The sequence below is a fragment of the Colletotrichum acutatum genome, assembly GCF_030867785.1.
Source record: "Colletotrichum acutatum strain CBS 112980 chromosome Unknown BDZ83scaffold_79, whole genome shotgun sequence".
NCBI classification, from domain to species: Eukaryota; Fungi; Ascomycota; class Sordariomycetes; order Glomerellales; family Glomerellaceae; genus Colletotrichum; species Colletotrichum acutatum.
Genome location: NW_026849073.1, coordinates 151,499 through 172,042, shown reverse-complemented (window position 1 = coordinate 172,042; position 20,544 = coordinate 151,499). Strand labels below are relative to the sequence as shown.

The following is a 20,544-nucleotide window of genomic DNA, read 5'->3' as shown; positions in this document are numbered from 1 at the left end:
TTATCTAAGTAGATTTTATTAAGTAGTATTAATAAAGACTTTATTAATAGCGGAAGTTATCCCTATATTAAAAAGATAGTCGAATACTCTAAGAGCGGTACCCGAGGTAATATATTTAGATACTAAAAGAGTATTTATATTAATAGAATTTAAAATAGTTATAAAAAGCCGGTTAATCAAAGTTATACTAGCCTTAATAAAATTATATAAATCCGTAGGTATAATTAAAAAGTATATTAGATTACTAATAGATATCCTAACGAAGGGGATATTAAACGGGTCTATACTAAAAGACAAATAGGACGACTACTTATAGAGCGGGTTAAATAAATTAAATAATAAGTAAATATTAATAATCGGCTTTTCTTTAATAAAAATATTTATAGGATAGGAGATAATTAAAGTAAATATATTAAAGACGTTAAATTTAAAATAATTACCGGACCCCGATAAGCTCGCCGATATTATTATTAATTTTATAGCTAGAACGGATATTATTAGGCGAGATATTATAGACAAATATAAAGTAGTTAATAAAGCGAAAATAATAAAGTATAATATAAAAACGTATTAACTATTCCGGCGTAGTAATCTAGTAATACTCGCCTAAAATAAAAAGCTTTTTAAATTTAAACCTCGTTAACGGGGGCTATTCGTAATTAAATATCGAGTTAAATAAGTCTTATATATAATTAAATAATTAAATAGGATACTAATATTATACTACCAATATTAAAACTAATTAAAGATATTTATATTATGAAAGGGATATTTATAGTTAGGGGTTAATTTTAAGCTACCGTTTATAAATTTACTTTACTAAAAAAGGGGAAAGAATAACTTATAACTTAACTACCTTTAATATTTTATTTTTTTTATACTCTTACTAGTTTATTTATTTTATTTATTTTATACTATAGTCCTTTACTTTTTTATTTTCTTTTTATTTATATTTATATATCGTTTTTCTTTTTTTTTTCCTATATTTATAAATACTTATTTAAATCCCCTTTTATTTTTATTTTAACGATATTTATAACTTTACTTACCGATCGAGTTAAATTATATTTATAATAACTTATTAATATAGTATATAAAAGAACGCGGACTAATAGACGATTATAATCGACTTTATATATTTTAACGACGATTTTATAGATTTTTTATTAAATAACGATAGATTAATTATTATAAATAAATATTTAACCGAGCTAGACAAAATAGGACGCTTTAAAGCTAAACGAAAAAGTAAGGGTAAAAAGAGATCGTTAACTCTTTTTACCTTAGCGAAAATAAAAACCCTATTATCTTAACTAAACGATACCCTTATTTTTATTAATTCCCTATCCGATTTTAATATAATTTAGAACGAAAATAACGAGGGTAGTAAAGAAATAATATTAATAAACGTATATAAAATTATTTTAGCGGTTTATTAAAAGCTAAAGGAGCTACGAAGTATTAAATTTATTATATTTTTAAAAATAATTAAAGATATAGAGAGATTGTTAATACTTATATTATTAAGAACTATTATTATATTTAGAAATTGTACGGTATATAAAGCTATTAACGTAGTTTTAATAGCTCGAATTAAGGAGAAGGACCTATTATAGATAATCCTAGAGTCTATTTATTAGGTAGTAGTATTAAGATACGTTACGTTATTATTTTTAAAAAAAAATAGCCCGGCTAGTTTATTTAAAAAAGGTTTAGAAATAAAAAGAACGATTTTAATTATAATTAAAGTAATAAAAATCTTTTTAATAGGATAAATTCCGTTAAATATTATTTAATAAATACTATTTTTATTTTATATTAACGAGATTAAATATTAGAGCTATAATGTTAAGGGGGTAATTAAAAATATAAACGGAGAGGACGTATTATCGAACTTTAATAATAAAAAAAAGAATTAGTTTTAACCTTTTATCGAGAAGAATTAACTTTAACTTTTTAAAGAGTATTATTTTTAATCCCTTCCCGAAAAGTATTAACTTTAATTTTTTACCGAGAAGGATTAGTTTTAACTTAAAGAACATTTTTAATTTATTAAAAAGAATAACGATTAAGAATTAATAAATACCTTTAATAATTTAAATACTTTTAATAAAAAATCCCGTAAAATAGGACGGATTTTAAATCGGATCGACCGAGCTATAGTAATAGGTAAGTCGTCGTTATTTATTACTTCGTTATAGAGCGATATAGTAATAGTAAAGAATATATAACTCCTTTATTAACCCTTTATTATATTAAATAGTACCCCTCTTTAGAATTAATAAAATATAAATTTTTTAAGTTTTTATATTATAAATATTAATAGATTTTTATTATCTAGACTACGACCCGGTATAACGAGTTCTAATATAATATATAAGTCCCCCTATATTAGTTCTTTATTAATAATAAATAGCTATATTATATTTAATATAATTAAACTAATTTTAAAAGTTAATATAATTACTCCGAAGCCGAAGGATAATAATAAAAGTTCGATTTTAATTAATTACGAAAATAAATCGACGTTAGTTAATATAATATTAATAAAAAACTTTAATAAAGATAGTTAGTACCCTACCTCTTTAATAAATAATAATAATTGAGTTATATTAAACTATATAAATAGCCCCTTCCTCTTTTATAAACCTATTAATTTAAGTTTTAATTTCTTTATAAAGTTAACGACCGGAACTATAAAAGAGGATACTTAAATAACTACGAATAATAAACGGTCGGCTAACGATATATTTAGTCCTAATATTACTATAACCCGAACTATTAAAAAAAAACTAAAGTTATTAGTTTTTAACCTAGGACTTAAAAGACTAGGAATAGATAAAGAATATAAGTAAATAATTTATAATTAATTACGAGAGGATTAATAAGAAATTAATAATATTACAAAATATTAACGTAGACTACCTAAATAGATTATTTTAAAAAAGACTCGATATAATACTTTAAATATAGTATAATAAAAAAATAATTTTAAATATAGAGGACTAAATTTATTAAAGAGTTCTTTAAATAGCGATAAATATTTACCTATTTAAAAAAAGTTAGTATTTTATAATAGTACGCAGCGAGTATTAGTTTATAACCGGCTAAATATATCGATTAAAAAGTACTAGGACTATTAATTAAATAAATTAAATAAATATAAGCTAATCCTCGAGTACTAAATAGAAAAAATAATAAATAAAAGACGCGACCCGTTACCCTATTTTAATAAATAGTTAGATTATAAAATAAAGGCTAAAAAATTAAAAAGAACTCCGTTAAAGGGGTTAATTAAATAAATATAAATTAATAATAGAGTTATATAGGTAGATACTAAATAAATAAGTATTAATAAAGGTATTAAAAGTTATAAGAGTTTTAATAAAGACGAAGGAGTTTAATTTTCTTATTAAGTTCGTTTTTTTTATAACGAGTCGACCTTTAATATAATATACGAAGCAATATATTATTATATAATAAATATCGATATTTAATTTAATACTTAATACGATATATTTTTATAACGCGGTTTTATTAATTATATATTAATTATATATTATTATAATATTAAATAAAAACTTGCAATAGATAGTAGTTAATTTATTTTAAGGGCGTTATATTAGCGGCGGATATATAGATAAAGAAGACCTATAATACCGATTAAAAAGTTCCGGGGGGACTTAGACGGGATATATATATAGGCCTCGAGCTATATAACTCCTAGCTAGTAATCTAACCTCCCTTTTATATACCTAATACTACCCCACCTGTGCGGCCTCTTACTCTCCTCCGCTCCTAGGTGTCACGGTGTCTTCCGTCCACCGGCCTGGACCGCTGCCGTTGGTCGCATGCCTCCTTGGCATCCATAATTAGCAACTTTGGAATCAGACAGGAGGGTGTAGCCGCTGTCACACAAAGTCAGGTACTCAGCCAGGAACTCTGCTGCTGCTATCAATAAACCTCCGTATTCCCCAATCTCTCGAGTTGCATCGTCGTCAAAAGCAAAGCAAGCTGCTATAGCGCGACAATACTTAAGAGGTGACTGAGTTCTCGTCATCTCACCATAAAAGCATTGAGCAACACTCATCCTCTCTCATGCCCATCCCTCGGTATCACCTGCGCCTGAGGGAACAAAAACGAAAAAAAATGTAACCAAGTTCCTTACCGCTGCGAGAGCCCCAAGAAAGCTAATAATATAGCTTCCATCTACCGTGCAGTAGCCTCCTTTTACCCCGCCGTGCCTGGCCAATCTCTCAACACCACCTGAACCACCACCGTTACATGGGCGCATGTGTCTCCCATCTAAGGATCTTAGGATGCAGGCTTAATTGCGAGAGACACGAGAGGCACACAGACCGCCCCAAGCCACCCATCGTTCGAATTAGCCAAACTCACTGTCCGTACGGAGTACCACGGTAAAACAGAGTAAGACTGGCCTTTGATGAGTGACACCTCCAACGGTTATCCGGCAGCAATCCAAGCCCAGACAACCCAGCCATGGCCAGCCACATGCCGCGGTGCCGTCAAATTCCCCTCACTAAGACGTTAAACCAACTTGGCGCAGTCACCTCTCGTCGCGCCGCGAACCCTTCATCCAAAGCCTACTCTGGCTCTTTTGGCGACCTCATTTTGTGTCCGGACTCATTTCGGAGGGTTCACTTACATCAGACGAGTCACGATGTCTGGCTCTTTGAATGAGCTGTTCTCGTTGAGGACCCTATTCAGGCTTTCGGCTGTACTCGTCCGTCGATGGGGCTTGAATCTGGCAATTGAGTACCTTGAACACGTTTGCTAGGTATTTTTTTTTTTTGACTAATCACACCGACGGATCTTCATCATCTCATCGCTCCGAAATAGTTCACTGTAGAGGATCTTTCTTTCACAGTCCATGCTTTCCCTTCCTGTTGTTCCGCCCACACCGGAATCACCACGGTAAACCTCCCCAGCTCTCCCGAAGCACGGTCGCCCTGAATCTGTTTACTCGCCTCGACTCTGTGTTTCTCCGATGAACCGTAACAGTTCAGACTCATTGCACGTCTTAAACTACATTTGAGACACCTGATCACCCCCTCGGTTCCTCAATCCCGTACCGGCCCCAGGTACGGGAAGTGGGACGGGGGTTTGGGGGACACAGGGCAGTCGGTGGAACTTCCCTTCCACTGCTTGTTGGAACCAGGATGTCTGTCATATCAGACACCAAAGGAAAAAAACCTGAACCGTTTGTGACGTCCAACGTGGGCAGCAAAACTCGTCGACTCTTTCCGTTGTGAGTAACTGCGTCGCATCAAGAGGACACGCAGAAGGGCGGAAAAGACACTGTCAGAAACAAAAGAATTGCTTCTACTGACTCGAATCTCGACACAAGTTCCATTGATGATTTGAGAAATAAGAACCAACAGCTACAAAATTTAGCACACCAAAGCAACAGGCGCGTTCCTGGAATGGCTGGAACGAGGCGCCGTCCGCTGATGTGATGATCTACAATAAGCACCATGCCCTAGACAGCTCTAACTCGACTAAAGCCAAACCCGGACCGCCGCCCAAAGTAAAAGACTACCTTACCTTGAATAAATCATAAGCAACAAAAATGGCTTTTTATCGCTTTTGCCAGGATCTGATGCATATGCGGACTGAAATGCACAGCGGCTCCAGGACCCCAACACCAGCGGCTCCTGAACAATGAAAGCAAGAAAACACAAGCTGCCAAACCAACACGGGCGGCTAGGTGCATACAAAGTACATCGCCCCCCACCAAAGGAGCAGCAAAGAAATGCGTGGTAAAAATCATGCATGATTTCGGGGGGTCGCGATCGCAAGCATTAGCGCGCTGCCCCCCTCTTCTCGCCCCTTAAGCCACTGGTCCTTACTGGCACCATTCTTAGTCCAAGACTCTTAGTATAGATTGTGTTTGCTTAATGAACCTGTCAGGATAGTCCCAATCCCCAACCTCCACTTCCTCCTATGTCTGTGTCTATCTTCCCGCCAAACTTCCGCGCACGGGGTTCCAGCGTCAGACAAACGATGAAGGGGGCTTGCCCAAGTTACCCGTGACGGGCCTGCGGTACCACACCGCTCGTACCAGGTGTCGTCTCGTGTTTCTCTTCCTCTTCCTGAGTCCTCCCACTCTCCTTGGCTCCTCTCGTATGACGATGTGTGATGCTGAGTGTCGAAAACTCACCACTGCTTCGGATGTTTGCAACATTGCCCCGCCCGCTCCGTGCTTCTCCCATGTGTCCCATCCACCAACCGCCCCGCCCCCAGCTCCAGCTCCGAGGTTCCAACACGCGCAGACGAAGCTGAACCTGCTGAAAGCTCCGAACCCTTGTTCCTTTATTCACTCTATTACGGAGTAACTGCGACCCTACGATCCTGCGACCCTGTAACCCCCCATCTCCATTGATTGTCCTTTTCGCGCCGGGTACTACCTAACAAGCATGAATTCCTCGTTGCTAATATCCAAAACCAACGGCCAACTTCCTGATTCGGTATGCGGGCAAGCCAACCAACAATCCAATACTTTCAAGTCTCATTTACGCAGAAATCCTTGGTAACTCGAATGCTACGAGTCCATACGAAGTCAGGGGTTGATCCATCCATCCATCTCTTTTGGATTTTTCTTTCTCGTTACTTAATAGTCTCTATTCCTCCCCCTCCTCTCATAACCCGTCTCTTTCGATTCCTCTTCAAAAGACCCCGTCCCATCCGCACCTAGCCTCTTTCCATCAAGCCACCTGCGTCGGTTTTCACTCAGAGACCCAAAACGCCGTCTTTCCATCCCCATTCATCCTTTGTGTAACCAACCCGCGCCAAACTTGGCGTCCCGTTTCACGCTTCGGTGTGGCTTGTCCTTTTTTCACTCTTGACAATTAGCATACCGACTAAAGTACTTTCGGTCTCACACCACCCGCCTCGTGATTCAAAGTCCAACAAACGGTCGTGTCTGCGCTAAGACTCCTCGACTCGGCCTTATTTTCTTATTCGCGCCAAATTCTACTTTTGGGTTATAAAGTACGACCGCTTCCCCGGCTCATATACACACGCACGATCGAGAGTCTGCAGTATTGCATAATTTTGTCGTCTCTTCCATCAGGAACTTGTTTGTCAGAGCTTGGAGAGGAACTGCCCCACCAAAACTCATCCATTCCTTCATTCACTCCGTTCTTTGGCATTCCTCTATTTTTCAGCTTCTACGTTAGCACCCACCAACCGCCAAAATGAGATTTTCCGCCGCCCTTTCCGTGGTAATACTCGCTTCAACAGCTTGTGCCGCACCAGTCGACACGGAACAACATCCCTTAGCGTCCCCGCCACATGTCTCCAAGGCTCCCGCAGTTGCGGCTGCCGCGGCAGCCACACCGGAGACTAGCAGCAGCAGTACATCGCCGGCAGCCAACATCATCGCATCCGCTTGGAAACAAATCTTTGGCGACAAGGAAGGAGAGGAGGATCCAAACCTGGGAAGGGCATGCTTCTGCGCCAACGGGTCGATTTGCTGTAATACTTCGGAAGGACTCGACTGCACACAAGGCTTGTGCGGGTTATAAGAGAAACACAGGAAGAGATTCCCGATGAAGCGAGAGTCGGGACAGCGACGCTTCCACTCGCCTCGATCCTCGCCCGATCAGCGGAAGGCAAGAAGGACCCGATGTGTCCTGCTGCCAGACCGGGGTGAATCCCACATCGTGACCCATATTTTCCCGGTCCGGAGTGCACCATACCCGGGCGGATCCGTCTCTGTGGCCCTACTTGAAAACCAGATTCGCAGAATCCGAAATACCAAGTCCGAGTGGCCTCTTCACCTAAAAGAAAGCCTGCGGTCCTCGACTTTACTACAAGCAACCAATAGAGCGGGCTCCCCGCCGCACAAAGCCGGATGATACCTCGGGCCGAATCGAGTCCACCCCCGATGCCAGCGATAGCTGCATATCAAAAAACTCTACAAGAATAAGCTCTCTGCTGTGTAGTGGCAGTCAAACCCATCGCTGTTTCGATCACCGTCAGCACCTTGTGGGCGTCGGAACAATACTCTGTGCAGGCACCGCGGCCTGCGCGTATGCCGTGGACACTGGGTCCGCTACTACGCCTTGTATACGGAAGAGTAGACCGACGACCTGATCCCTTGTCTATGGGCTGTAAACGCATCGCATGAAGGAGGAAACATCTCTGACGTGGAATTGCGTGACCGAGACGGGCCGCGTCCGCCAGAAGACCCGCCAGGAGAATCTAGGTGTAAAGATTCCCTAGATGAAGCCGGACCAACAGTACCGACCGGCACGATGCCGCGGCTATCCAACATTATGTGTTTGCTGCAAGCGCAAACAAGAATGAGCTTGCCATACCATAACTTAATTAGTAATACCACTTTGGCTCTTCCAGCCGTTCTATACTCGCTCAGTCACCTGTGCCAACAGAGTATACACCGTCCAGGAAATCGAAGTAAGATATCATTCATTTGCGGTGCAAGTAGTAACGTAGTATTCGCCTTGAGCTCGCCTTCGCTGACAACTTTTCGCTACGTCTAAGAGGAACACAGCACATAGCCTGACTGCCCAGGCACTCAGCCGTGGAGTGGTCGCAGTGTACCCGGAATATTCCAGGTCCTAATCTTTGTGTCTGCAAAAGTTTGCTATCGTGATGGCCGAAGTAGGGTGCAGCGACTGAAGCTAGAATTGTTCTCGACTCCTATTCGCCTCAACGTCGTCTACCAATAGCTGGGATCATCCAGAGTTCCGGACTCTAGGCCTTGGGCGTGGTTCGAGAAGCGGACCGGAGCCGTGCATTGTTTCAAGACGATCAGAGGTGCCCAGAAAGGCCCATGTGTAGGTATGTTGTGATGGGCTCGGGCCACGAAGCAGGGGCCGTTGAACGAATCGTGGGATCTTGAAGGTAGAGGACATGTAGCCGTATCGTTCTGAGAACGGTGGAAGGCATTCGAGGCGGCGAAAGCACGTGAAGAACCGATGCATTTCCCCCCTCCGCTGTTGGCCCTTGGCCTAAGCTTGCTCTGTTGGCAACTTCTCGTTAAACTTCTCGTTGTAGCGTGGGGTACTATACGGCCTGGAAGCATGACGAAAAGCTGAAGCTGGTCATCCCCCAGAGCCAAATCCAGTCTCAAGAAGCCCCTAGACCATAAATAAGTCAGCTATTAATAGTACTTGGCACGTTATAGGAAACAAGAGCGATACGATGGGAGTAGAGCAGCGCGCCCCTGACCAGTTCGACGAAGAACAATTCTGGGGAGTATGCCCTGAACACCGTGCGACGTGATTGAGCAATCGGTGACAGCTGGAAGCACGTGGTATGCAAGATATCGGGTTTGTCAAGGCGTGAGGGTTGCAAAGGCTGGGCCACGCGTGCGTAGCATCTGCGATGGTCTGCGGCTCATCGGACTACGGACCCTAGCTAGTGACCGAGGAGTGTAGCCAGTCATGTCAGTCGCGATGTAGGGCGCAAACGCGAAGAGTTTACCGGACGTTCATGCGCGCCTTGACGTGTAGCTTGAGGCCATACCTGTCAACGTGTAGATGGTCGCTGATGGTCTTTAATGAGATAGTCCGAGTCGCATGGCCCTGGAGCATAGAGAACAGCGCGTTTCAGGGTACAGAAGTTTAAGCAGTGGCTCTCTACAGACCAACGAGACCGGAGATCGGGAACAGAGCCGACAATTGTGGCGGGAGAGTAGCACGAGGCGAATTACTCGCGGGTCAGGTTCGTCCTCTTCTTTGTTGCGTGGCCCTTGGCGCCGCGTGGATGGTGTGCGCCGAAAGTTGAGCCGAAAAAGAGGTTGTGGACTTCGGGACGAATGAAAGCTTGGAGAATGTCTTTTTGCATCGGGCACCGAAGCAACCATGTGGTGAAACACTGGCAAGATTGCAGAACAAGGTGACTGAGATGGAGACTGGACGATGGAGTCGAGGTTGGATGTCCATCGATGGCCCTGGTTGATGGAGTTGGAGAGAGTCTTGTTTTGTGAAGTAGAATGCAACATGTATCTGCCTAGGATCCATGGGGAGAGCAATAAGTAAAACGTGGAGACACGATTGGGATGAGAAACGAGAAACTGATGAGAAAAAGAAAGGAATGACGGGAACAGAAATGGACCCATCAATCTTGCATGTGTACATAATTCCATAGATCTCCCGCAGCAGGTGCAGATCTGGCGGGGGTATCCGTAATTACCTTAGAAAACAAAGGAAGGAGGATCCACTCCGCAAAGAAAGAGTGGCAGAATGCGATGGTGCTCCGCACCTTACTTTCCTCAAGTTATCTCGTACCTGCGTGCCTTCTTTCCATATTCAAGTCAACAGCGATTCAAGAAAGCGCACAGGAGGCTGTCGAGGAAGGCACCTTTTTGCTACTTTCCAGTGAAGAGAAGCGACTTAGTCACCACCAAGTGTACCAAGTGAAACAGTGAGGTGACTAGCTACCTTACCTCAAGTGCCCCCAAGCCCCTCCTGTGCTGTCACCTCAGATCTCAGGCTTTACCAACAACCTTTCAACGACGACCCAGATTGGAGTCAACCTCCATGACAATTACCAATCAGTCCAAGAATTCATTTCGACGCCTTCTTCCACGCCTCATACGCCTTGCACTAATGCTGGACCGTTCGCCAAACTCTCGCAGCTCAGAAATGCTGGGTAGGCACCATAAACATACCGCAAGTGGCCGAGTCAGAGCTTACGTCTGGCACGCGGCGCGAAATCCCCCCGTTCATCGACCTCCACCAACTCAACCTTGGCAGGCTTCTAGCCGTCTTCCATGGAGCTTCCGCGCATCGATCTCCCTCCGCTGGAAGACGCCTTGACCACCATCCCCCCGAGCTTCTTCGCCGTCACCCGCCGCCGACATGGTTGACCGGGTGCATCCTCTCAGCCAGCCGCTGTGGACTGCTACCCCTCCAGAGACCGTTTCGTGCACCGTGCGCGCCATTTCGGGTCCGATGAGCTAGGGGACCCGGGCTGCAAGTTTGAGACACGCGGTGAGATGGCGGTCCACCCACACTCGTCTTTCTGTACTAGGCTGAACCGACTTGGGGATAGTGACGAGATCAAGTGTGTCCAACACTCTCAGAGTCCCAGGTCGACTGCTGGAAGTGGAGGAATGGACCTGCTGCGAAACGAACGGCGGCCGTCTGCTTCTTCGGTCGTTTTCGCTCCTCGCTGCTGCGGCCTGCACGCGCCTCGTCTTCAACTCATTCTATTTTGTGCCCTACGACAAAAGTCCCCGTCCATGACACTCTATCCGGCCTCGCTCCATTTACACGCACCCGCTGGTCACGCCGTCGTCTTCGCAGCCTTTGCCGTCCTTGTCCTACGGCCACTGTTGTCTCGATCTCCGATCCGCGAGCCCAACCCAATTTGCAGTGCAAGGTGGAAAAGAGTCACTAGCCTCTTGCCTCGACTCGACAGTAGCGCGCATGCTGCTTGTCTGTTTCTTGAGTTTACCTTCAGGCTTCTGGAGCAAGGATGCGACATGCTTTGACAAACCGAGTGGGCGGGCTCCCGCGTCCGTGTGAGCTTCTAGAATGTCTCTCTGACCGCCTCGCATCAGATTGAAAGCCTGAGAAATCGAGTTCCAGAGCACGAGGGTGCGCTGGGAAGCAGACGAACCTGTGGACATGAAGTTTAAGGTGATACATGCGACTGCCGCTAGCCCGAGGGGTGTGAGTGCCAGAGTGGGTTTGCCAGAGGCAGAGGCAGAGGCAAAGAAGAAGCAAATGCAAGAGAGAGAAGCGAGACCAGCCGAGGAAGGAAGCCGGCATGGAAACGACGCCAGAAGCCTAGGAGAACAAAGGAATCGCAAGTCCGGCCCGGCGGCAGGCCGTTTGATTTCTGTCAATTTTGATTTTTCCTTTGGCCATTCTCCTCTGGCCGATCTAGCGAGGCCCCTTTCGGAAGAAACCCAGACCATTGAGCGGCTGCCCTGAATTTGTGCCCAAGGGGGCTAAGTAAGGTGCGTGCGTCCGTTGCTTGCGCTACGCTACTCTATTCCGATGCCTCAACGTCACACCGGTGACCGGAGCTGTGTGCAGATTCAGGTAGGTAGTAATGTGTTACCATTGCCATCAGAGCCAGCCCTGGCCAGGTAGCTTCATGTCTCGCTTTCGCGCCAGCCGACGTTGACATTGCCTGCCGGCTTATACCTAGTTACCTGCAGCAATTACAGCAAGACTCCGCCTTAATCTTGGCCTCGCTATGCTCAAAGTTGGTTAGGTAAATATGGCTCGAGTTGTGGTGGACAGGTGGTCAACATCGGTCAGTCAGTCTCCTAGTGTCTCTTAATTATCTGCCCTTTGCTGACATCATCTACTAACTTAGCACGTTGTCAGGCAAATGGTGTACTGGCAGATGAGAGTCATGACGGAGCATACCGCATGTCTCTCTCTCCGTCTCCTGACTGTTTGTTTCCTCTGCTCAGGGCAAGACAGGGCACCGCAGGCGAAGGTCGCGAAAGCTGCAGTTTGCCTGTCGCACATCCAGTCTCCTCCCCCTTTACTTTTAGCTTCGGCTCTCCTCCACTGACGAGGTACCCAGGTCTTCACAGTGCGCCTAGAGAAACCGTAAAGTATGGTACTCTACGCAGAGATATGGTAATGACTACGTACGTATGTCGACACAAGAAACAGCTTGGCTGTGCCAGGCGGAGGGAACATAAGGAGCTCGGGGCATGCCCAGGCACAGTAAGCTCCCGTTGCTTGTGCAAGTGTTTTCCCGCTGACATTTCGACGACAAAGCCGTGGTTGATGATTTGGTGATTATCCTGTCGCTGGGCCCTTCGACTGCCCTCGCCGTGACATCAATTATTATCCTGCCGAAGATGGTAAGGCCGCAGACACCTACTTCCTCACCTCCAGCCTGCCGCGGCCGCCGCGGCCACACGACTACCGTCTACGGCCCCTTGGGCGCCAGGCTGTTTAAGCTTTGGGGTCAGGTTGCGGCCATGTCTCGTCACCCTGCCAGTGACATGCTGTGCACCCCTGAATCAACTGCCCCAAGCATCCGTGTGCAGTAGATCGGTACCTGATGAGTACAAGCTTCGTGACCCCTACCCCACCCTCCGAGCGTCATCGTACGAGGGCTGGCTGGCCGCGATGTTGGCGATGGGGAAAAGGTCTGGAGAGAGAGATGGTGAGGGTGGCGCTTAGAATTGTCATGGCTACCTATGCTTGATAGGTAAGACAAGTTGTCTTACAATATACTTAGGGTAAAAGGGTATTCCAATGGCCGGCACTGGTATTCATAGACATGTGTCTTGTTGGCGCCCTAATATTGAGTATAGCGGTACAGAGGGTCAAAGACGTGGGCTCCCTGGCGGAATAGTTGTGCTGGTGAAGTGAAGTGAAGGGACGAAGGTGTTTGGCCCGTCTCGTCTGGCTGTCCTGTCCGTGTTTGACCTTCCGGGGCTCTCTCTGGTGTGTGCGAGGGAGTGTGTCCCCTCCCTCTCTGCTTGATCCTTGCGGCGCATCTGCACCAGCTCCCGCATCTGCGTATCTGCACATGTCCACCGCACAGTCGCTGACTTCTGGCTGTTGGCCGACAGAAGTTTGGGTCTGGCACTCACGCTCAGTTTGCGAGAAACGTAGGGGACGCAACGCAGCATCATCTATCCTCGCCCTTCTGCCTCCCCGTCTTCTGAGTCGCCATATTTTAACCTTAGCAAGGTACCCAGTATGCCTAAGGTAGTCATGTCTCTGGATGTAGAGTACCACTTTGGAGAATACCTTGCCTTATGTAATCTTGGCAAAAGATAAAGTGAACAGCTGAGGAAAGTGCCGTGGGTGCTTGGGTACCACGGTTACTTCGTACTAGTGCTGGTGGAAGGAACTTAGGAAAGAGAAAGGAAGGAAAGAAGCAGCAGTTAGAACGACTCTTGCTCCTTCCCCACGTCCCACGTTTCCACAGTACGTCCTTGCGCGGTGCCATGGACGCCCACGCCCAGGGCACCCAGGGCACGCCCACCCGCCCACTTCAGTGCGACGTCCACGCCCACACCCGCCCACGCCGCCTCCACCAAAAAAGAGAAGGTACCTGCCCACCTTACCTTACTAGGTGCTGTATGAGGTATTCCATACCAAATGGAAGGCACCAAAATACACTAAGCGGCAAGGTACCTCCTTCCTTACGTACCGACATCTGCGCCTACGCTCACGTCCCTCACGTCCCTTCCTGGAATCCTCGCACCCGTCCCGTCGCCCCCAGTTCGGTCCTTCCCTTCCCAAACCCACGACCGCTTCTCTTTTCGTCCGTCGCCGTTTCTCTTCCTCCCAGTCCCCCTCCCTCCCGCTTACCCATTCCTGCCGCAGTCATCCTCCTATCCTCCTCTTCTGCTGGAGATCCTCACATCGCAACTCCCAAACCCCTTGCCCATTGTTGGCTCAACTGATCTGCAATATTGCGACTGCGAATCATCCGCCCTCCTCGCTCGCCTACATCACTGTATCGCCTCCGATCCCGCCGCCTCGAACAACCCACCCCCGGCACCTTCGTTTCCCACCACCCTCGCAACTCATCTCGCCTTTGCCTATCCGCTCCTTGCGACCGGCCGAACCCCGCGTACAGAGCCGTTTATTTCGGATCGAGAGCCATTCCACTCAGCAACAATTGTCTTCCTGCCTACACCGTCAAAGACTTGGTGAGTCCTCCCCCGCCTGCTGACCGTTATGAAATCACCAGCGGCAAAAAATGACCATGTGTGTTTCTTTCTAACCTAACTTCCTCAGCAGAACTATCACCCCAACTCAGCTTCCACAGCACCCTGTGCCGAGCACACGACGACTTTCCGCTGCTATCTTCGCGCAGCCACTTGGTGTCACCGCATCCCTCATCAATCAATCTGTCCTACCGGCGAACTGTCGTTTCAACAGCAGCCGGAGACACCGTTTTCAACGGCGACGTTGCGTGATACGATCTGCGACACTCAGCGTTGTCGGCCACCAAGACCCTCCCACTTCCAAATCTCCTCCGAAGACCCCGCCTTCAAGGCAAACGCGATCGCCTCTCACTCCCGAATCGCTGAGAAGAAATCCCGATATCGAAATTCAATTAGCGCGAAACAAACAATAGGCCCTCAATTATCCAGGTTTCTCTAATCATCAACCACCCCTACGATTGACATTTCCCCACGGCGAATCCAATACCTTGCACTTCAAACCGCCGTTCCGGAGCATGCACCAGCCTTGTCTGCTGTCTACACTACCGACGGAAAACGCGGGAATCTAGCGTCAGAGGAAGCTTCAACCCATAGGCAGGGAGAGGACTCTCCTCCTCCTCCGGCCGCCCTTGCGGAGCACAGGCTACAGACCGGGTGTGCACTGGCAAAGCCCTGTTGAAGCTTTGGCCCTCTGCCCTCACACTGGGCGGAGAGCTTAGCCGGCAAGGCACGTCGAAAACCTGGCGTCGACACGACCACGTACGCGGCATCCCTCAAGGACCATGAGGCGGAATCGCTCCCCAACGTCACCCTCACCCTACCGCGCCCTCGCCCATACCGGCGCGGGCGCGGGCGGGGTGCCAGATTCCCTCTCACTCCTCAGGTCCTTCAACGTTGACACGAACCCTACCCGCCCCATGCGGCCATCTCCTCTCACCGCCTCCACCATCCGCGATATGCCGCTCGACTTGGTTGATCGCATCAGGTCATTTCCCCTGTTTGTGTCTGCGCCAGAAGAGTTCTTGGCCGCCATCGGAAACCATTTGAGACCACAAGTTCATGCTGCACAGGACCACATTCTCACAGAGGGCGATGATGCCAGAGCAATGTACTGGCTGGTGCGCGGAGTCGTGGCTGTCACCTCTAGAGACGGTGAAGCCATTTATGCAGAACTCAAGCCCGGTGCATTTTTCGGAGAAATCGGCGTGTTGATGGACGTCCCGCGAACTGCGACCATTGTGGCTCGGACAAAATGCCTTCTCGTGGTCCTTAAGAAGGAAGACCTCCAGGCCGAGTTACCGAAATTCCCGGATATGGAACGGGCGATTCGTCACGAAGCTCAGGAGCGATTAAACATTCTCAAGAAGAAGCGCCAAGAAGGCGGGCAACTCATCAAGCCTGCCTCGACACAAACTAATGGAGCAAGAGAACCGGTACCAGGAGAGGTGTCTACGGGTGAGGTAGGCACCATCAGAGAGGGCACCGTCGTTAACTCTAAGAAGCGGAAATCTCCCAGTCCTGGCGCCATCGAAGACCCTGCAGCAGGCAGTGCCCTCGGCAGTGGTTTCGTCAATGTGCGACGAACACTACGAGAGCTGCCTTTGTTCTCCACATTACCTCCTGACATCCTCCATCAGCTGGGACTCAGCGTCCAACCAAAGACATACCCTCCATTTACAGACATCATCCAACAAGGATCGGCCGGGAATGAGATCTTCTTCATTGTTCGAGGTGAAGCAGAGGTTGTTCATGAAGCACCAAATGAACCCCCAAAGAAGATGGCTCGTGCGACTTATCTCAGGCCAAGATTAAAGGCAGGTCAATACTTTGGAGAAGTGGCCAGTCTCGGGTTGTCCGAGGGTCGAACTGCGACAGTGCGGGCAATTACAACGGTCGAGTGCTTGATGATCCCCGGAGATGCATTAGACACACTTTGGAGCCGATGCCCACCCGATATCAAATCGCAGGTTGAGGAGACAGCTCGCAAGAGATATAAGAATGACGACGAAGACGTTGAAATGTCAGATGCAGACCCTATGGAACGAACCAGCAAGTCAGACCCTCCGACACCGACAACACCCAAAGCTCTACCGCACGTCACGTTCACGACGCCCTCAAAACCAACGTCGCCTACAAAGGACGATATGGAAACTATGGAACCCAAGGACCCTGATCCTTTCTTGAGCGTGGACATGGAGAATATGCGAAATAGGCGACGCAATTCCCTGGCCCCGCCTACCCCGCAATCCGACAACTCCTCGTCAATAGTGACAAACGGCTTCCGAACTCACCAGATTGAGTCGACACCTCTTCGCTTCTCTTTTCCGCCACAGTCGCCACCCGAGCAAGAAGCGCCTGTAAAGCGAGCCCGGACACTACCACGACGTCCACACCCGGCCCAGGCCCCAGCTCTTCCCGACGATTTGCTCGTGGAAGCATTTCGATACCTCAATGTTGCGGAGCTGATGAACGCGCGAATCATTTCATCCCATTGGCGCAAGCTGTTGACGACGCACCCGAAGGTCTGCCTGGATTTGGACTTGTCTGAGCACAATAGAAGAGTCACAGATCTGGCCATCCGAACAGTCATTGGTCCTTTCGTCGGCAACCGCCCGGAGACGATTGATATTAGCAACTGCTTCCACATAACCGACGATGGTTTCCGATGTCTTTGGGAGAGCTGTGGCCGCAACGTCAAACGATGGCGCATGCGATCTGTGTGGGATGTCTCTGCAAATCAGATTTTGGAGATGGCAGAGAACGCAAAGGGCCTGGAGGAGATTGACTGGAGCAATTGTCGCAAAGTCGGTGACAACTTACTGGCACGTGTAGTAGGCTGGGTAGTACCCGAGCCGCCACCACCCCAACCGCCCAGCAAGCAGGTGGTGATATCCAGCTCCTCGGCCAAGTCGAAGCCTCAGAAGGCTGTTACGCAACAGGCTCAACAGAGAGCTGCGAACATCCCCAAGCCGGGCACCATCATTGGCTGCCCCGCTCTCAAGCACCTCAACCTTTCGTATTGCAAGCACATCACTGACAGGTCGATGGCCCATCTTGCCGCGCATGCGTCTAATCGGTTGGAATCGCTGTCCCTGACACGATGCACCTCAATTACAGACGCCGGCTTCCAGTCTTGGGCTCCATACCGGTTCCTGAACCTGTCTCATTTGTGCCTCGCGGACTGCACTTACCTCTCCGACAACGCGGTCGTCGCCCTCGTGGGTGCTGCCAAGAACCTGACACACCTGGATCTTTCTTTTTGCTGCGCTCTGTCTGATACCGCCACGGAAGTCGTCGCCTTGGGATTGCCTCAGCTGCGCGAACTTCGCCTCTCGTTCTGCGGCAGTGCCGTCTCGGATGCCAGCTTGCAGTCGGTTGCACTGCACCTGAACGAGTTGGAGGGCATCTCGGTCCGCGGCTGCGTTAGAGTCACCGGCGGCGGCGTCGAGAATCTGCTTGAAGGATGCAGTCGACTACAGTGGGTGGACGTTAGTCAGTGCCGGAACTTGGAGAACTGGATCCGAAGCGGAGGTGTCATGCGGTGGGGATTCGATGAGCGTGGCGGCAATGGCCTGTCACCGGGACAGGTGCCTTTGCCGTTGCCTAGCCCGACGCCGACTGCCACAAACCACGGTGGGCGTGGGACAAGGCCGCTTAGCTTCCGGAGAAGAGCAAGACACCCCGTCCGATTCATTGTTGAAAAGGGGGCATTCGGACTTCGATGATGATGGAGAGGGGGTTTAATTTGGGGATCTTGACGCTGTCATGAGAGAAGATGTTTTGTACGATTGTGGCCCGGCGCGGAAATGTTTGAATCATAGAACAAGCCTATTTCAGGGAGGCGCAACTCGTTAGGAGAAGCAGACAGCATTACAGGGCATCATGTTTGGATTCTCAGACGACTTTTGGCGGGATGGGCTGAGGATAGACTGGACTTGATGATACCCTAATTCATTTCGTTACTGTGTCATAGGCACGCGATGTGAAATACGCGCGGCCGTTCGTTTCCACGTCGTTGTGATGATGACTGTCGATTAACCGTTGCATACTATGCCAGAGGTCCCATCATTCACACCATCCCAAAATTTCTTGTTACGCTCATCCCAAGCTTTCCGTCGCTCCTCGGGCGATAGCTGCTTGGGGAACCCTACCCGGAACAAAAACGCGACCCTGGTGAGCGCTGCCATCAGCGTGAAAATCACGAGGATCCAGTCCACGCCGCGCCACTCTCGCACCGGGTTCACGAGGTTCCCCTGGAGACTATACGATATCCAGGCGCCGTAGAGCAGGGACGCGTCGACGATTAGGAGGGCGAATTGGTAAGCGCTCTAGATTGTGAGCTGGAGTCTGGGCGGGACGGCGTGGCATTCGGGGGAGGTGAGGAAGTAGATTATGCTGGAGACGAGGACGTGTGCGATGAGGTAGGCGAGGAGCTGGAGGGTGTGGGCGCCGGAGTAGAGGTCTGAGATTGGGTCGGAGTAGGCTGGGGAGGTGAGGGCTGTGAGCGGGGTGGAGGTGATGAAGGGTTGGAGGGGGATTATGTTGAGGATGCTGGGGAGGGTTAGGTAGGGTTTGGGGATTAGGGAGTGGTGTTGCGGGGATGAGGTTGAGTTGGAGGGGAGATTGAGTGTGTAAGAGTTTATGGCGAGTTTTTCCTTTTTGGCTTTGGCCATTATATTTTGGGGTAAGAGCTGAGAAGTTTGGTGTGTAGTCTTTTGGCTTGAGGGATGAGTTAAAGGGCGGTGGGTTTGGTGATTTTTGGTGGTTGGATGCTGCGATGTTGGTGTTGGTGTTGAGAAACGCGGGATGCGATACGCGAGGGGACGACGAGACTTAGTTCTACTTTTTTGACAAAGCGCGTTTTCCCTAGGACGACGACGCATTACATCTAAGTCCTTCGTACATTGTCAGGGGGAGATAAGGGGTGCTACTACGGTTTCTCATTTCACAAAATACATATCTTGGCAAAGTATGATGAACTGTCTCGAATTGAAAGCTCATAGTACCTAGCCAGGAATTAGTGAGAATGTCACTGAGGCGGGGACCCAGTCATGAGTCGCGGGGCATTCTTTCCTTCCTTCCATTCCTTCTTCTTCGTTGTTTCCTAATTGGGGGAGAGGGGCACGGGCCGGGTGCTTGGACCAAGGGGCGACTGGCGGGATGGGAGGAGGTAGGGGCCGTTTCGTGGCCCGGGCTTTGATGGGCTTGGCCTGCCTTTTTTTTTTTGTAGCTTAAGCTCGTGGGGCTGCGGCGGGCAGGAGCTTGGGCCGTTTGGTGACCTTTTAGGAGGAGGGGAAGGAGCTTTGGAGAGAGCTGGTGCCTTATGTCAGCTTGGGGGTTGAATTTCGGTGATTGCTGTTTTTTGTCCTTTAATGACGACGTTCTTTATTAACCTATACCTTTACATGTGGTCTTTGACATGGAAAACTTCAATCTTGATACTAATATGGAAATCATTCAGTGGCATTGCTGACTACTTTTGCTGAAGTGGAGCTTACACTCTGCCCAACAGCCCATGACGTTGGTAGGCCTTATGATCCACAGACTTCTCTCGCTGACAAGCAATGGCTTCCTTACGTATAGCAACATAGCATCCTCTATCTGCGCCATCAATTCAGTCGATTGAGACATCTATCGATCGCTGTGGCTAATATCGATGCAGAAATTGATACGACATGAATCGGAGCGTCTTTCAGTCGACCCTCAATCGTCTCTCCGAGTCGTGCAGGGGCATCAAGCAGGGCTGCGGCGCTGACATACCTCTTACGGAATAGCCCAATCATCGCTTGAGAGCACATTGATTGCTGATAGCCTGATACGGACTACCCCTCAACCTCTTCTTGCGAGAAGTTGTCGATGAACCTCTGCGGTCTCACGCTGCGATAAGGTGA

The 20,544-nt window shown here is 48.0% G+C and overlaps 4 protein-coding genes across 4 annotated transcripts; 2 read left to right on the top strand and 2 right to left on the bottom strand.

Annotated features, from left to right (window-relative positions):
• Nucleotides 1-7,217: 7,217 nt before the first annotated feature.
• On the top strand, nucleotides 7,218-7,547 carry BDZ83DRAFT_653944 (uncharacterized protein; the record flags this gene model as incomplete). Its single annotated transcript, XM_060510674.1, has 1 exon — nucleotides 7,218-7,547. One exon carries the CDS (start codon nucleotides 7,218-7,220, stop codon nucleotides 7,545-7,547), a length of 330 nt encoding a protein of 109 aa, XP_060362526.1.
• A 3,660-nt stretch (nucleotides 7,548-11,207) lies between these two features.
• Nucleotides 11,208-11,926, bottom strand: BDZ83DRAFT_629090 (uncharacterized protein). The gene has a single exon (XM_060508745.1). It carries the CDS (start codon nucleotides 11,912-11,914, stop codon nucleotides 11,315-11,317), a length of 600 nt encoding a protein of 199 aa, XP_060362525.1. The 5' UTR covers nucleotides 11,915-11,926; the 3' UTR covers nucleotides 11,208-11,314.
• Nucleotides 11,927-15,435: 3,509 nt separating this feature from the next.
• On the top strand, nucleotides 15,436-18,378 carry BDZ83DRAFT_653942 (cyclic nucleotide-binding domain-containing protein; the record flags this gene model as incomplete). The annotated part of the gene is made up of 1 exon (XM_060510673.1): nucleotides 15,436-18,378. The coding sequence occupies one exon, from the start codon at nucleotides 15,436-15,438 to the stop codon at nucleotides 18,376-18,378; it is 2,943 nt and encodes a 980-aa protein (XP_060362524.1).
• Nucleotides 18,379-18,981: 603 nt separating this feature from the next.
• On the bottom strand, nucleotides 18,982-19,564 carry BDZ83DRAFT_794355 (uncharacterized protein; the record flags this gene model as incomplete). Its single annotated transcript, XM_060515812.1, has 1 exon — nucleotides 18,982-19,564. The coding sequence occupies exon 1, from the start codon at nucleotides 19,534-19,536 to the stop codon at nucleotides 18,982-18,984; it is 555 nt and encodes a 184-aa protein (XP_060362523.1). The 5' UTR covers nucleotides 19,537-19,564.
• Nucleotides 19,565-20,544: the final 980 nt, after the last annotated feature.

Coding starts and splice junctions, on each gene's coding strand:
- BDZ83DRAFT_629090 (XM_060508745.1), bottom strand. CDS start 11,914: ATGGTCTGGGTTTCTTCCGAAAGGGGCCTCGCTAGATCGGCCAGAGGA.